A 17,735-nucleotide genomic window follows, 5' to 3' on the forward strand; every position below is an offset into this window, starting at 1 on the left:
AAAAATCAAAGAAAGGCCAGGTGCAGTGACTCATGACTGTAATCCCAGCACTTTGTGAGGCTGAGGCAGGTGGATCATGAGGTCAGGAGATCGAGACCATCCTGGTTAACACAGTGAAACCCCGTCTCTACTAAAACTACAAAAAGAAATTAGCCGGGCGTGGTGGCGGGCGCCTGTAGTCCCAGCTACTCGGAGAGACTGAGGCAGGAGAATGGCGTGAACCCGGGAGGCGGAGCTTGCAGTGAGCTGACATCGCACCACTGTACTCCAGCCTGGGCGACAGAGCGAGACTCCATCTCAAAAAAAAAAAAGAAAAGAAAAAGAAAAATCAAAGAAAAAAAAATTTAGAATGCAGTGTTCGTGCCTTAAAGTTCATGTATAATAGAATATGAAATTATGGTTGCATATCAGTGTAGCCATTTGTATTCTGGAGGAGTTTCCGCCTTTGTATCTTAACCTGAAATATAAATTAGGTTAGGCCAACTACGTGTTTTTTTTTTTCTTTTTTCTTGCCACCTAAGTCATGAACCCAACTTTGTACTGTCTGAACCGCAGAATGTCTTCAGTTGTACGCGTAGCGGGTGAGACTTTTGCCTCAGCTTCATAGCCTACACATTTGATTATGCTTTTACCCATTCCACCAGAATGTGCTATTTGGGCTTTAAAGTCAACCTATTCTGTGAAAAACCCTCTTTATGTATTTATCTCCCTTGATAGTTGACAAAGCACAATATCCATGTAAGTAGGCTGAAACTTTATGAGGGACTTCCTATTACTGTTTTTCATTTCTGCTTTCTGTGTAAAATTTGTCAGCTGGGCCAAGCGTGTTACCTCACCCCTGTAATCCCAGCACTTTGGGAAGCCAAGGTGGGCGGATCATGTGAGCCTGGGAGTTTGAGAACAGCCTGGGCAACATAGGGAGACCCCTGTCTCTACAAAAAAATACAAAGATTAGCTGGCTGTGGTGGTGCATGCCTGTGGTCCCAGGTACCTGGGAGGTTGAGGTGGGAGAATCTTTTCAGCCCAGGAGAGCTGCAGTGAGCTGAGATCATGCCACTGTGCTCTAGCCTGGATGACAGAGCAAGACCTTGTCTGTATAAAAACAAAAATCTGTTAGCTGTCAGATCATGAGTTCTCTCTCTCTCCTTCTCCCAACCATCCTATATTTTATATTAATGTATTTTTGTGTGTGGGGCCCTGGTCTAGGCCTCAGACATTCCACAGCTACCTAGAGGACATCATCAACTACCGCTGGGAGCTCGAAGAAGGGAAGCCCAACCCTCTGAGGGAAGCCAGTTTCCAGGACCTGCCTCTTCGCACACGGGTGGAGATCCTGCACCGCCTCTGTGATTACCGGCTGGATGCAGACGATGTCTTCGATCTTCTAAAGGTATGCTTAACTGGCGAGCCTTTCCCTACAGCTGTGAAAAGCCAGCAATCAGAAATGTAGTCAGAATGTAAAACCCAAAGATATTAAGCCAGAGTTTGGCTTGTGGTACTAGTCTTGGGACTATTCATTGCCAATAACACTGTATGGAAAACCATGATTGCTGTAGCCATGGAGATGCAAGATGAAGAACTTGAAACCATATATGCTAGTGAAGGTCATCCTCTACACACGTCCACATTACAAAAAATGTGTTGAAGAAGGAAGCTATGGCCATCTCTCTCTCCCCCTTGGTGTGGTTATCTGTTTTAGAAGTATATCCTAGAGGGGGCCGGGTGCGGTGGCTCACGCCTGTAATCCCAGCACTTTGGGAGGCCAAGGCAGGTGGATCACGAAGTCAGGAGATCGAGACCATCCTGGCTAACACGGTGAAATCCTGTCTCCACTAAAAATAAAAAAAATTAGCCGGGCGTGGTGGCGAGCGCCTGTAGTCCCAGCTACTCGGGAGGCTGAGGCAGGACAATGGCGTGAACCCGGGAGGCGGAGCTTGCAGTGAGCCGAGATTGCACCACTGCACTCCAGCCTGGGTGACAAAGCGAGACTCCATTTTTTTAAAAAAAAAAAAGTATATCCTCAAGGGAGTGTGTGGGTTATTGCTTTCACTCGTAGGGAAGTCAGTTTCTAATCCTGTTCCATCATCAGTGATTAAATGTGGTGATGACTTCTCAGTTGAGCTCTGGTTATGGACACATTATAAAAAAATCATTGTGTAATTTATCAGCACAGTCTTTGCTGAGGACTCAAGGACTTCAGTAGCAGTGAGAAGCCCAGTACAGGTCAGCCCCCGAGGTAAATTGGGAGCCCTGTCACTGGAGCTCAGCTGGAGTGAGAGGTCACAGGAGGTTATGCCGGAGCTGCCACAGAGGATCCCGTGGGGCAAAGCTTGCCCCGTGCCTGATCCCACCCTCCCCCTGGTTGTACTTGTCTTTCTTTTCGTGTGTGCTCACATAAAACAACAACCACTCCCAGCCAAATCTGTAAACTGTTCGTCAGGATTGCTGTTGGATTCTCTTTTTTTTGAAAAGGGAACAACGGTGGGGATAGGGAGCATTGTAATATTTCCATCTCTTGTTCCTCAAAGTAGGTACCACCTTTCCATTATATCTGTGTTTCTTATGCCAAATGAAAATTACATAAGATACTTGGACATTTTTATTTATTTTATTTATTTATTTATTTATTTTATTATTATTATTTTTTTGAGACGGAGTCTCTCTGTTGCCCAGGCTGGAATGCAGTGGCATGATCTCGGCTCACTGCGACCTCCACCTCCACAGGTTCAAGTGATTTTCCTGCCTCAGCCTCCCGAGTAGCTGGGATTACAGGCGCATGCCACCATGCCCAGCTAATTTTTTGTGTTTTTAGTAGAGATGGGGTTTCACCATGTTGGCCAGGCTAGTCTTGAACTCCTGACCTCATGATTGGCCCGCCTCAGCCTCCCAAAGTGCTGGGATTACAGGCGTGAGCCACCGCGCCCAGCGATACTTGGGCATTTTTAGATTTGTGGGATGCTTGAGTGTAAATTTGGAATCCTCATTTTCGTTCTTTCCTGGTGCATTTTGTTCCCCATTTCCCAAATCCCTTTTTCTTGCTCTGTCTAGGGTCTGGATGCAGACAGTCTCCGTGTGGAGCCATTGGGTGAAGACAATTCTGGGGCACTCTATTGGTATTTCTATGGAACACGAATGTACAAAGAGGACCCGGTACAAGGAAAATCCAATGGAGAACTCTCTCTGAGCAGGTATGTTCTTCAATGTCAGGGCATGATAGCTACTGTATTAAAATGTCATTAAGATTAAATACATCTACTGGGCACGGTGGCTCACGCCTATAATCCCAGCACTTTCGGAGGCCAAGGCGGGTGGATCACGAGGTCAGAAGATCGAGACCATCCTGGCTAACACGGTGAAACCCCATCTCTACTAAAAACACACACAAAAAAATTAGCCAGGCGTGGTGGCAGGCGCCTGTAGTCCCGGCTACTCGGGAGGCTGAGGCAGGAGAATGGCGTCAACCCGGGAGGCGGGGCTTGCAGTGAGCGGAGATCGCGCCACTGCACTCCAGCCTGGGCGAAAGAGCAAGACTCAGTCTCAAAAAAAAAAAAGATTAAATGCATCAGAATTCCACAGCACAATTTTTTTTTTTCCTAGTGAGGGAATTCTCTAAGCATGTCTGCAAAGAGATGGTAAGGAGATACTTCATGCAAAAGCAAAAAGGAATTAATTCTCTGCTACCAGAGGGGTTAAATACACTTTTTTGATCTGAAGTTCTTGATAGGAGGTTTCTGAGAAATGCCACTCCTCTTGCCACAAGCTATTTTAATATGGCAGGTTTCTTCTCAGCAGCACAATCATTTCACTGCAGTAACAGTTTCATCTTGCATTGTCAGTCCTTGAGATCTCCTTTTTTCTACTAGAATTAATGATGTAGTTTAGGCCAGGCACGGTGGCTCATGCCTGTAATCCCAGCACTTTGGGAGGCCGAGGCAGGTGGATCACGAGGTCAGGAGATCAAGACCATCCTGGCTAACATGATGAAACCCCGTCTCTACTAAAAATGCAAAAAATTAGCCGGGCATGGTGGCGGGCGCCTGTAGTCCCAGCTACTCAGGAGGCTGAGGCAGGAGAATGGTGTGAACCCAGGAGGCAGATCTTGCAGTGAGCCGAGATCGTGGCGCTGCACTCCAGCCTGGGCGGCAGAGCAAGACTCTGTCAAAAAAAAAAAAAAAAAAAAAAAATTAATGATGTAGTTTATGAACCTTAGTATCCATCAGTTTAAGAACAGAAGGAACTTAAATGATGCCTGAAACATAAGCTTTACTAAGTAAAGAAGAGGCCGCATGTCCATAGCATCCCAAAACGATGCTAACCTCTTATTTAGGCTTTCTTATTGCTAGGAGCATGCTTACTCTTTGGAAGGTGTTAGATGTTAAGCACATTTTAGTATTGCAAAATGTTAGTTTTCCTCAGATCCATAGTCTAATAATGAAGACTGGAAGTTGCTCTTCCCTTTTCCTTTCACTGCTACATTTAATCCTTTTTGGTAATCTCATGGCCAGAAATACTGTTTTAAAATCATATGTAGCAATGGCAATCCCGTGCCAGAACATTTCTATTTAATATTATTTATTAGGGAAAGTGAAGGACAAAAAAATGTCTCAAGTATTCCTGGAAAAACGGGAAAAAGAAGAGGAAGACCCCCAAAACGGAAGAAACTGCAGGAGGAGATTCTGTTGAGGTAAGAAAATCTTGTTAGTTGTGGTCATAGACCATGGCAGAAGGGACCTTAATTCATTTATTCCTTTTTCTTTATTTTGCCTGTGCCATGGGAAGCACATTATTATGGCAACCTGAAACTGAGTCCTTATGAAATTACCACGTGTGCAGTACTACAGAGTCAGGAGGCCCTTAGTGTATTACATCTGGCAAGTCACCTGCCCTCTCTAAGCGAGTCCTCTTACTAGGCAATGGATGTGCACTTAATGAGGGTTATGTTGAACAGACAATTTTTTTCGTTCTTCAATTTTATATTTAATTTTAGCAAAGAAAAAGATACTTGGGGGATTTTCTTTTATATGTCATTGTCTTCTAGGAAATTTCACCATGTGAATCTTGCTATAGGAGTTTTCAAAATCTGACCTATGCTGTGTAAATACACTTTTACTTAAGGATCAGCTCTATCACTAAGCCTATTGAAGTGAGGCTGTATTCTTAAAAATTCCAATAACTCAGGACAAGTGGCTTCTTCCCTTCCTACTTAATCTAAATGCTTGAGTTAGGCTGAATTTCACCATGTCGCTTTTTAACCACTAAGAAATATTTCTAGGAAATCAGATTAAGAATATAGATCACTCAGGAGATCGAGACCATCCTGGCTAACACGGTGAAACCCCATCTCTACTAAAAATACAAAAAATTAGCTGGGCATGGTGGCAGGCGCCTGTAGTCCCAGCTACTCGGGAGGCTGAGGCAGGAGAATGACGTGAACCTGGGAGGCAGAGCTTGCAGTGAGCCGAGATTGTGCCACTGCGCTCCAGCCTGGGCGACACAGCTATACTCCGTCTCAAAAAAAAAAAAAAAAAGAATGTAGATCACCCAGATCCTGATTTTAACTCAATCAGCATCCACTTAACTTTCCAGAAGTTCAGCTTCAGATTGCAGCTGCCTATTTCTTGCTTATCCGTTTCTGTGACAAATGTCCTGTAATTACTTAGGTTTTATGTATCAACACCTGTTTCCGGGTTTGTTAGGATTCCACACGTCCTTCTATACTCAGAAAGCTGCGTGATACCTGTCTCCATTTCCCCATAAGTATGAAGAATCACCACCAATAGTGACGGTAGCTTAGGGTTGGGACTGTAGAATCATTTTAACAAGCATCCATGGACTTGTGCTACCCTCTACTGGTGATTTTTTTCCTTTAGAGCTGTGTGTGTAAGCCAGTATTTAAATATTTTTTCATTAAATTTAAAATTCAGTTTCTGGTGCACGCTGGCCACATTTCAGATGCTCAGCAGCCACGTGGTTTATTGGATAATGCCAATATAGAACATTTTCATTCTCATAGAAACTTGAATTGAAAACAAGCGAAAAGTCCACAGAGTGTCCTTTCTGTTTCAGGGATACAAGTGAAAATGATACTTCATGCTATTGCGTTATATACTTTGCATTTTGTCATTTAATCTCCAACATCCCTATGAGGTAGACACTATTAATAGCTCCGTTTTTGGGGAAAGTTAATTAACTTTCCTGAGGTCACATTGTAAGTGGCACAGCTTGAATAGAGGCATTCCTCCTTCGGAACCCGTGCTCTTAACCCTCTACCTTAGGTAAGGATCAATTGTAATAAATACACCTGTCTTCAGTGCGGCCCTGAATCAGGGAGGAGGACATTGGAATCCCTACAGTTCTTTTTTCTTGGCATTTAATTATTAACGATTGCATCTCTCTCTTGACTGGAGCAGTGATAAAAAACAAGAACAAACAAACAAACAAACAAAAACAGTGCATCTGTTTGATTTCCAAAAAAAGTTTTAAAAGTTACTGTTTTGTGGCCAGGCACGGTGGCTCATGCCTGTAATCCCAACACTTTGGGAGGCCAAGGCGGGCAGATCATGAGGTCAGGAGTTCAAGACCAGCCTGGCCAACATGGTGAAACCCCGTCTCTACTAAAAAATACAAAAATTAGCTGGATCTGGTGGCGGGTGCCTATAGTCCCAGCTACTCAGGAGGCTGAGGCAGGAGAATCATTTGAACCCGGGAGGCGGAGGTTGCAGTGAGCTGAAATCGCGCCATTGCACTCCAGCCTGGGTGACAGGGTAAGACTCTGTCTCAAAAAAATAAAAATAAAAAATGAAAGTTACTGTTTTCTTATGCATTGATACTGTTGCCATAACATAGGGTAAGCTGTTTGTCAGTACTTCCCTCCTAGAGCAGCATGCCTACATCCTAGTGTTCATTTATTCAGCGTTCCGCCTCCAAGCCTTGTCCCCTTAACACACACATACACTCTCTTAGTGTTAAATTAATGGGGTCTACCGTCCTGGGGTGGCACAGAACAATTTTGGACCTGTCTTTGTTTTAATTGGCACCTCTTTTTCCTGTGTTTCAGTGAAAAGCAGGAAGAAAATTCCTTGGCATCCGAGGCACAGACAAGACATGGTAATAATGTTCTTTACTGGCGTTGAGAAAGAAGTAAATATGATTCATTTATGCTAGGTTGTTGACTCTTTTTCTAGAGTCATAGAAAGTAAAGGTTATTGCAATAGCCTTTTACCTACCCCCTGTACTCTTCAGTTCTCTTCCTCATACCTTATCCTGCGCCCAGCTCGTCATCTGACTGAGGATTAAGATCAAAACTAGATCTTTTCATTAGTGCCCTGTTTACTAGGGACAGTGTAATAGACACCTCAACGTTGGAGTGAATAACCAGCTTCTCAGAGAGAGGTCTTTTTAATGTCAGTGCTTCGTGACACAGTAGTTTCCTTATAGGTTTACTACATACTGGTTTCCTACCTAGATTTTAATTTTGTAATCCAAATAGCATAAAAATGGGATGCAAATACCAGTTTGCACAGTGTAGTTGAGGCAGGGTAGACTCTGCAAAGACTCAAACTCAAAACCATTTCTGTCAGTAAATCATTTCTAGGCTATGACTCTCTATCTTGTTAAATTCACAGTAGTTATATTTGTATTGCCTTTAGACATTACATTTTTTTTTTTTTAGTTGTTAACAATGACTTTAACAGGAAAACTAGAAGTATACATTGTCAACTTTAAAATTAAAAAGAGGCCATTGCAGTGGCTCATGCCTGTAATCGCACCACTTTGGGAGGTCGAGGTGGGTGGATCACTTGAGGTCAGGAGTTCGAGACCAGCCTGGCCAACATTGTGAAACCCCGTCTCTACTAAAAATACAAAAATTATCTGGGCATGGTGGCAGGCACCTGTAATCCCAACTACTCGGGAGGCCGAGGCAGGAGAATCGCTTGAATCCGGGAGGCGGAGCCTGCAGTGAGCTGAGATGGTGCCCCTGAACTCCAGCCTGGAAAACAGAGCGGGACTCTGCCTCTAAAAAAAATAAATATAAATAAATAAATAAATAAAAATTTAAAAGTAGGCCAGGTGCAGTGGCTCACACCTGTAATCCGAGTACTTTGGGAGTTCGAAGCAGGCGGATCACTTGAGCTCAGGAATTAGAGAGCAGCCTGGGCAACATGGCAAAACCCTGTCTCTACGAAAAATACACAAGTTTAGCTGGGTGTGCTGGTACACACCTGTAGTCCCAGCTACTTGGGGAGTGCTGAGATGGGAAGATGGCTTGAGCCCAGGAAGTGGAGGTTACAGTGAGCTGAGATGGCACCACTGCACTCCAGCCTGGACGATAGAGCCAGACCCTGTCTCAAAAAAAAAAAATTAAAAAGTAATAGGTCTCTTTTTTGAGTTCCTTGTTTTAGTCGTGACCCATGGTAGAAACAAAATTGAGAATAAATAAGGAAAGGTCCTCATAGGATCTCCTGTAGTGAATCCATTCCTTTATTTTCTAGGGTCCCAAGGGCCAGGCCAAGGTACTTGGTGGCTCCTGTGCCAAACAGAAGAAGAATGGAGACAGGTCACTGAGAGTTTTCGCGAGAGGACCTCCCTTCGAGAACGGCAGCTCTACAAGCTCCTCAGTGAGGACTTCCTGCCCGAGATCTGCAACATGATCGCCCAGAAGGTGCGCCACACACTCTGCTCAGTCGTCCTCAGTGTTAGGCCTGATGCTGCATTTTTTAAGGATTATTCATGAGACCTTCCCCATACACCCCACTGTCCTGGAAATAGTGCAGGCTTCCATCCTGTCTGAACTCCAGTGTTAGAATGGGACCTCATGCCACCCGCTCTCCTTCACTGTGGGTCCTATCATGTTCTCCTTCCCCCAGGAAGTCCTCAGTGTCTACCACCCACCAATAGTGACGGTGGCTTTTCACAGCCTGGAACCAACTTTCCTTCTCCCATACACTCCTCAAGAAACATTCCTTGAGTCCCTATGTAATGCTTTAAAAAAAAAACAATATCTTACGGGTTTGTCTTTGTCCTTGTAGCTCCATTGCCAGCCCTTTGCCTGGCTCTGTCTGATAGTGTCCTCTTCAGCAAATTCAGGGCAAGCCATAGTCTCATGAACCATATGCCCCATATTATCATGCATGTACACCCCACTTCATGACATTTTCAAACATCCTTCATCCTCTTTTTCCTTTTTTTTTTTTTTTTTTTGAGTCTCCTTCTGTCTCCCAGGCTGGAGTGCAGTGGTGCAATCTTGGTTCACTGCAGCCTCTGCCTTCCAGGTTCAAGCGATTCTCCTGCCTCAGCCTCCTGAGTAGCTGGGATTATAGGCTCACACCACCACCACACCCAGCTAATTTTTTGTATTTTTAGTAGAGACGGGGTTTCACCATTTTAACCAGGCTGGTCTAGAACTCCTGACCTCAAGTGATATACCACCTCAGCCTCCCAAAATGCTGGGATGACAGGTGTGAGCCACTGCACCTGGCCTTTTTTTTTTTTTTTTTTTTTTTTTAGGACAAGCTGTCTCACTTTGTCGCCCAGGCTGGAGTGCAGTGGTGCGATCACAGCTCACTGCAGCCTCTGTTTCCCAGGCTCATGTGATCCTCTCATCTCAACCTCCCAAGTAGCTGGGGCACAGGCTCGTGCCACCACACCCGGCTAATTATTTTTTATTTTTTGTAGAGACAAGGTCTTGCTCTGCTACCTAGGCTTGTCTCAAACTCCTGGCCTCAATCCATCCTCCTGTCTTGGCTTCCCAAAGTGCTGGGATTACAGGCATGAGCCACTGTGCCCAGCTTTTATTGCTTTAAGACAGGGTCTTGCTCTATTTCCCAAGCTGGAGTACAGTGGTGCAGTCATAGCTCACTGCAGCCTCAACCTCCCAGGCCGAAGTGATCCTCTCAAGTAGCTGGGACCGCAGGCACATGCCACCATGCCTGGCTAATCTTTTAATTTTATCTATGCGTAGGGTTTCCCTATGTTGCCTGGGCTGGTCCTGAACTCCTGGGCTGAAGCACTCTTCCTGCCTTAGCCTCCCAAAGTGCTGGGATTACAGGTGTGAGCCACCACACCTGGCCCCCTCTCTACTTCCTTACCCATTTAAATACTGCTCTCTCAAAAGCCTTACTTAAATGTCACTATGTCCATGAACTGTCCTTGTTTCCCCCAGCCTTTTGTCGCTTAACATGTTTCTTTATGCTTATGTTGTATCTTTGTGAGTTTAAGCTTCTTCATCTCAAGGACCATATCTTACTCATCTTTTTAACAGCCACAACACCTAATGTCATTTCTTTTCTACCTAATGTCATTTCTTTTCTTGTTTTTTGTTTGTTTGTTTGTTTGTTTGTTTTGAGACAGATACTCGCTCTGTCACTCAGGGTGGAGTGCAGTGGCACAATCTCCGCCCCCCGTAGCCTCCACCTCCTGGGTTCAAGCGCTTCTCATGCCTCAGCCTCCCAAGTAGCTGGGACTATAGGCGTGTGCCACCATGCGCGGCTAATGTTTTTATATTTTTAGTAGAGATGGGGTTTCGCTGTGTTGGCCAGGCTGGTCTTGACTCCTGGCCTCAAGTGATCCACCCACCTTGGCCTCCCAAGTGTTATGATTACAGGCGTGAGCCACCACATTTAGCCTGTCTTTCCTTTTCTGTGGTGGTTGGTTGATAATTATTCAGTTTGCTTATTTCATATCGATAATAATATTTGATTATTGATACATGTTAATAGAGGACCAGAAATATTTGACCACTTGCCAGTGAAATATGAAGAGAAAGTATTTGTAAATCATCACTGCAGTACCTACATTGAGGCAAACGTGTCAAATGTATTATTTAATTTATTGTAGATCAGGTGCTGTGTCTAACCCTTAAGCAGGTTGATGCTTTAGAGAAAGTCCTAGAAATTACCTTTCTCTAATAACGGGAACTTACAAACAGTGCTTCAAGACTTCCGCCGTCCTGGATGATCCAGAAAACCTCCGTTTCACCATCAGTGTACTTAAGTTCATGTACGATAATTGTATTCCATTTTTGTGATCAGCAATTCACTGCAACAATTTTTCTAGGAATTAAAATATATAATCTAATTTTCTTAAAGTAACAATGATGTAAAGAGATAGTTTTTATGACTTTGCGTAACCTTGCATATGACTTTATGATATCATCAGTCATGGCACATTAAATTATCTGCAAATATACCCAATCACCTTAAGCCTTCTTTTATCATTTCTGCTTTTTTACTGCTATATTCAGCCAAACATTTGGGGGATAGAAGAATTAAGGGGGAAAAAACTTAAGGCATAAAACTTGAAATTTTGATTAAAAATTCAATTAAATTAACTGAATTAATTTAATTGATTAAAAATTTCAATTAAATTAAAAATTTCAAATTAAAAATTTTGATTAAAAATTTCAAGCATTGATTCTTTTCAAAAGAAGAAAAATTCAAATAAGGTAACCCTTAAATAGGGTAATCTTTAAATACAATTTTCAAGAACCACGGAATTGCAGACCAGGAAGAAATAATGGATTTGATATTTTCAAAGAAATAGACAGTGCTTTTAAGTTCAAAAACCTCAGTGAAGTCCTATTAACCAGAAGAATAGTATAGTAAGAAAAATCTAAATTGGGAAGTAGAAAATCTTAGCAGACCAGTAATTAGGGAGTTTTCACAGAAGGATCAATTTATTCACAGGTAAAGTTTTCTAAACCTTCAAGGAAAAGATAACTTCCAAACATTTCCAAAATGAAAGAAATAACTGGAAGCTACTCTGTGCTTTCTAATACAGATACCTTTGAACGCCAGACCTGATAAAATTAAACATACTCTCCTCATTCCATAGTATGTACAATAATGCCCCAAGTAACCACGTTTTGGTCAATGACAAACCACTTATACCACTGTGGTCCCATAAGATTATAATCGAGCGGAAAATTTCCTATCGTCATAGCCTTTATGACACTGTAGCACAATTCCATTTCTTTTTATAAATTGAGTGCAGCCTGAGTGCATTGTGTTTACAAGGTCTACAGCAGTGTACTGTAATGTCCTAACCTTCACATTCACGCCACTCAGTCACCGACTCAGCAGAGCAACTGCCAGTCCTGCAAGCTCCATTCATGATGAGTGCCCTATCTCGGTGTGCCAGTTCTTAAATCTTTTATACTGTATTTTTACTGTACCTTTTCTATTTACGTATGTTTAGATACACAGATACTTTACCATTGTGTGTCTGGGATTGTATGTGGTAGGCTACACCACCTAGGAGCAATAGGCTATACATCCTGTAGTCTGGGTGTGTAGTCGGCTGTACCATCTAGGGTTGTTTATAGTAGACTACACCATCTAAGAGTAATAGGCTATACCCCATAACCTAGATGTGTAGCACACTACACCGTCTAGGGTTGTAGTATGCTATACCATCTAGGACCAACAGGCTGTACCCCATAGCCTAGCTGTGTAGTAGGCTATGCCATCTAGTCCCTGAATTCTGTATTGTTGAAAACATAACAAAATCACCTAAGAATGTGGTTTCTCAAAATGTATCTTCATTGTTAAGTATAACACATGACTGTGTATCAGATTGTTAATAGTGACAAGTAAAAGCTATCTTGTTACCAAAAGAGTAATGTTTGAGACTATCTTACTGGTAATATTGTTTTGGAGACTTATCCAGTGTAACACAATAAAGAATAGTAAGATGCAGCATTTAAAAATGTTGACCTGGGGCCAGGGACATGGTGGCTCATGCCTGTAATCCCAGCACTTTGGGAGGCTGAGGCCGGTGGATCACCTGAGGTCTAGAGTTCAAGACCAGCCTGGCCAACATGGCAAAACCCCATCTCTACTAAAAATGCAAAAATTATTCAGGCATGGTGGCGGGTGCCTGTAATTCCAGCCACTCAGGAAGCTGAGGCATGAGAATCGCTTGAACTCAGGAGGCGGAGGTTGCAGTGAGACGAGATCGCACCACTGCACTCCAGCCTGGGTGACAGAGTGAGGAAAAAAAAAAGGAAAAGAAAATACAGTGTGTAATGGAAGCACAAGAAACAGGGCAGTGGAAGAGGGGTTAACGTGGTATGTGGAAGAGTCAGGAGCTTTTCTTTCAAACCTACTTAAATTATGGCACTCCCCTGTCCTGTCCCTTGGATAAGTTTCTTGATACCATTCCATTTCAACTTTTTTTCTTTTTCTTTTTCTTTTAAATAGAGACAGGGACCTACTCTGTTACCCAGGCTGGAGTGCAGTAGCGTGATCATAGCTCATTGTAACCTTGAATTCCTGGGCTCAAACGATTCTCCTCCCTCAGCCTCCTGAGTACCTGGACTACAGGCACACACCACCACGCCCGGTTAATTTTTTAATTTTTTGTAGGAGTGGGGTCCATTTCATTTTTCTTATTAGTAAAATGAAATGCTATCACTTGACAGAAGTTTTTGTGGGAATTAAACAAAGAACCCATGTCAATGTACAGAGCATAGTATTTGGCAATCAAAAGACACTACTCGGTCCTCTCCCGTTGTTTATGGTAATGGATAATTGATGAGAAACCTTGATAGAAAGCTAAACCCACATTTTATAGTAAGATAAAGGCAATAATGGATGACATTAATCCTTCCCTCTCCGCGATCAGAAGATTTGATACATCTTTGTGGAGGTATTATATGATCGTCCTCTAAACTTTGAAATAATAATCAGAAGGTAAGTCCTGCTGTGATGGCCATATAAAAGTTTACTTAAACCTTTTTTTGTTGTTGTTTAAATAAAAGGCGATGTAGATACTGGTAGAGCTTGTTGCTCGTGTTACAGAATATACAGCTTTATAAACTTTAATTTCTCAACAAATAAATTGACTAAGGGTATAGATGATTTACAGATGTGGCAATGAGAAAGTGCGTAGGGAAACATTCACCTTCTGTATCAAGAACAGCGTTTTTCTCATTTGTAGCTTTTATCTGATTTGGCAGGGTTGAAGTGAAGCTGGCATTGGCATTTTTGCAACTATCATGGTAAACTGGCATAATCCCTTTGGAAGACAATTCCCTGATAAGTATTTACTGTATTTAAAGTTGAAGAGATCTTATTAGAGTCCTGAGGCTTACAAAATAATTGCTATCTCAGTGCTTTGGGAGTCCAAGGTGGTACGATTGTTTGAGGCCAGTAGTTTGAGGCTGCAGTGAGTTATGATTGCACCACTGCACTCCATCCTCGGTGACAGAACAAGAACCTATGAAAATAAAAGCTTATAGGCATATTTCAGGAAACTGCTGGGGTAGGTTTTTTGGGACAAGTACTTAAAGAAGGTCATGACAGCATTTGATAATTGGGCTTGCATTTGCATTAGGCACTAGTCATTCTTTTTCTTTCTTTCTTTTTTTGAGATGGAGTCTCGCTCTGTCGCCTAGGCTGGAGTGCAGTGATGTGATGTTGGCTCACTCCAAGCTCCGCCTGCCAGGTTCAAGCAATTCTCCTGTCTCAGCCTCCTGAGTAGCCTGGCTAATTTTTTTTTGTATGTTTAGTAGAGATGGGGTTTCACCATGTTGGTCAGGATGGTCTCGATCTCCTGACTTCGTGATCCGCCCACCTCGGCCTCCCAAAGTGCTGGGATTACAGGCGTGAGCCACCCCACCCAGCCCGAAACAGAAAAGCTTTCTAAAGTTGCTGACACCTTAAATGTACCCCTGTGGCTTTGCGGTACGTTTAAGTTGTATAAACCACCCCTTCTTGTCATTTTCTGTCCTATAATTCCTTACCTAATGGATTAAGTGGTGCCAGAACCGACCCTGGAGAATGCAGATTTTTGATGCGGAAGTCACAGAAGTTATGTTAAGGGAAGGCCTTTGCTTGTCACCTTTTAATAGTAGGTTACAGTTGGTGATGCCATGGGGCTCATTCCTCACAAATTGCAAAACTTACATGTGCTAATAAACCTTGGCCTTCAAAAGTAGTAACCTAGATACAAGTAGTTCTCCATGCTCTTTCTTTGAGATTTCCTACAAGGACTGCTTTCCAGCCTGGTGCATTTCCTTGGCACTCACTGCATTCTGCTCACTGAGCCCTTTTCCCACCCCTGCTCTCTCCCTGGCTTCCCCTCCTGGGCAACTGCTCTCACTTCTCACTGCTGCCGCTGTGCTGCCTTTGCCTGGTGGCCCACCTCCGGCTGCTCCTGATGCCCCCTCCCAGAGCCGCCCCTTCAGCTGAAGGTGATAAAGCATGGCTTTCCCTTCGTAATTTGGGAAGATTTTTTTTTTTAACTGTTTAAACTGTTAAGGGAGTTTTTTTGCCAGTGATACATATTATAAAAGACACTTGTTTGTCTCCAAGTTTTTGTTTTTATATTTTCAAGAGAATCGACTGGCTTATGTCCCTACACAGCCGAGCAGTGGTTTTCCCTGATTGTCCTAAGGAAGCCTTTGGCCCTAACCTGTGTGCCTCATTGGCCACTTTTTTTACTGGCGGCGGCAGCAGCAGCAGCAGCATCAGTAGTTGAGAACACCCTAATCTATCTTTTCCTTTCTCTTCTTCACTCCTAACTATAGGGAAAACGTCCACAGCGCACAAAGGCAGAGTTGCATCCTAGGTGGATGTCTGACCACCTGTCCATCAAAACCGTCAAGCAAGAGGTGAGTGTGTGAGAGTAGCGAGGAGGAGCTTTCCTGATGAAAGACACGGATCCTTTTCATATACTTCCATTCCTGCCTTTTTATTTTCCTTCATTTTTTTTCCTAAGCCCCAAATATTTATTGAGCAATCTTATGCTTAAGATGCATTTCTAGAAAGAGAAAGAATTAGAAGACATGAGGCCACACTCTGGTTCTGACAATCTCCTGGGATGCTAGGCATGTCCACACTTAATAAGAATACATACTGCAATAGGTACATGTATAGGAGCAGTTCACAAATGCAAAGATGGGAGGATTTAGAGCTGGGCAATGAAAGGAGAATTTGAGTAGGCAGAGCCATATTTGACCTGAATCCTGAGATGGCTGGGATTGATGGAGGGGGGAGCAAAGAGGGTGGGAGAGGTGGGGCAGAAGGCATCCCACACTACAGGAGCAGTAGAAAAAAGCACAGAGACAGGAAATTATATAAATTTATATAAAATTATATATGGTCAGAAAACAGTATATATTAGAGCCGGGCATGGGTAGCTCATGCCTGTAATCCGAGCAGTTAAAGAGGCCAAGGCAGGTGGATTGCTTACACTCACGAGTTCAAGACCAGCCTGGCCAACATGGCAAAACCCCATCTCTACTAAAAATACAAACATTAGCTGGGTGTGGTGGCAGGCACCTGTAATCCCAGCTACTCGGGAGGCTGAGGCAGGAGAATTGCTTGAACCCGGGAGGCGGAAGTTGCAGTGAGCTGAGATCGCACCACTGCACTCCAGCCTGGGTGACAGAGTAAAACTCTGTCTCAAAAAAAAAAAAAAAAAAAGAAAAGAAAACGTAAGAGATTGTGGCAAGTTTGTTGTTTTGTTTCTAATTGGAGACCTAGCACGGACCTGAAAAGGGTCCAGGAATGAGAGAGCATGAATCTGGCTGATCTGTGGGGAGATGAAATTCTTAGGTGTCAAGGCCTCACTGTGGAGGGTGGATAATCACATTTCTTCTAAGACAAAGCAAAACAGGACATAAATGGGAGGGCAGGGAAATGTTTAGGTCACATGAAAGAGAGAGGGCATCATGTGGGAGTTTGAGATACGATGTTAGGTGAAGAAATAATGTTTGTTGCAACCACTAATTGCTAATAAAAGAGTTGTCCAAGCAGCATTCTGGAGCTGACTGTTTCGGCATTTTCATTTTGTAATGTAGCTCAGGAGCCTGAAGCAGGAGATTTACTTGAGCCTAGGAGTTTGAGACCAGCCTGGGCAACATAGCAAGACCCCACCTCTGAAAAAAAAAAAGTAGTTAAATTACTTTATCACATCACATCACACTGTAGGAAGGGACAACACTTTTTAACTGTTTATCTCCTTTGGGCACTCTTCCATCGAATATTTAAACAGTTCAGTGATCGTAGAGAGTTTTGAGTTAAGACACAGTAGTTTTAGGCCCGGCACGGTGGCTCACGCCTGTAATCCCAGCACTTTGGGAGGCTGAGGCGGGCAGATCACGAGGTCAGGAGATCGAGACCATCCTGGCTAACACGGTGAAACCCCGTCTCTACTAAAAATACAAAAAAATTAGCTGGGCGTGGTGGCGGGTGCCTGTAGTCCCAGCTACTCGGGAGGCTGAGGCAGGAGAATGGTGTGAACCCAGGAGGTGGAGCTTGCAGTGAGCCAAGATCGCACCACTGCACTCCAGCCTGGGGACAGAGCGAGACTCCTTCTCAAAAAAAAAAAAAAAAAAAGACAGTAGTTTTACTCTAGATCATGTCTTTTAATTGTTACGTTGCGGAGCCTGTCTTTTGCCTTTCAGTAACATTTTCATGGCTCTTAAATTTGAGTGATGACACGATGTTCTATTACAGAGATCTTGTCAGTAACTAAACCCATTCTACCTTGAGCCCTGAAAAGGGAAAGCTAATTTATAAATTTGTATTTACTTCAGTATATTTTGATTTCACATCTGTCTCTTTTTAACTCAGAGATGTGTATTGCCCAATGTTTAATTACCTGGGGGTTGACAATTCTATTAATGATTGACTTCCCTTCTCCAGTATCCTCTTCCTCCTAGTAGTCACTAATTTCAGAGCGGCCTTTGGTCCCTGGTATTCAGCCATGTTCTCAAATGGTTTTCTAGC

General features: G+C 43.3%; 1 protein-coding gene across 6 annotated transcripts in view; it reads left to right on the top strand.

Moving 5' to 3' along the window:
- LOC116458278 (chromatin remodeling regulator CECR2) overlaps positions 1-17,735 on the top strand; it is a 191,869-nt gene that overhangs the window by 130,918 nt on the left and 43,216 nt on the right. For 5 of the 6 annotated variants that reach the window (XM_032137853.2, XM_032137854.2, XM_058431010.1 and 2 more), the window contains exons 3-8: positions 1,207-1,390; positions 3,049-3,188; positions 4,580-4,684; positions 7,058-7,107; positions 8,493-8,662; positions 15,530-15,613. In XM_032137853.2, coding sequence (XP_031993744.1) covers positions 1,207-1,390; positions 3,049-3,188; positions 4,580-4,684; positions 7,058-7,107; positions 8,493-8,662; positions 15,530-15,613 — 733 coding nt within the window. The remainder of the gene's footprint in view (positions 1-1,206; positions 1,391-3,048; positions 3,189-4,579; positions 4,685-7,057; positions 7,108-8,492; positions 8,663-15,529; positions 15,614-17,735) is intronic. The other variant, XM_032137855.2, reaches the window with a different exon arrangement.

Source organism: Hylobates moloch, unplaced genomic scaffold, assembly GCF_009828535.3.
Source record: "Hylobates moloch isolate HMO894 unplaced genomic scaffold, HMol_V3 SCAFFOLD_19, whole genome shotgun sequence".
Taxonomy (NCBI): domain Eukaryota; kingdom Metazoa; phylum Chordata; class Mammalia; order Primates; family Hylobatidae; genus Hylobates; species Hylobates moloch.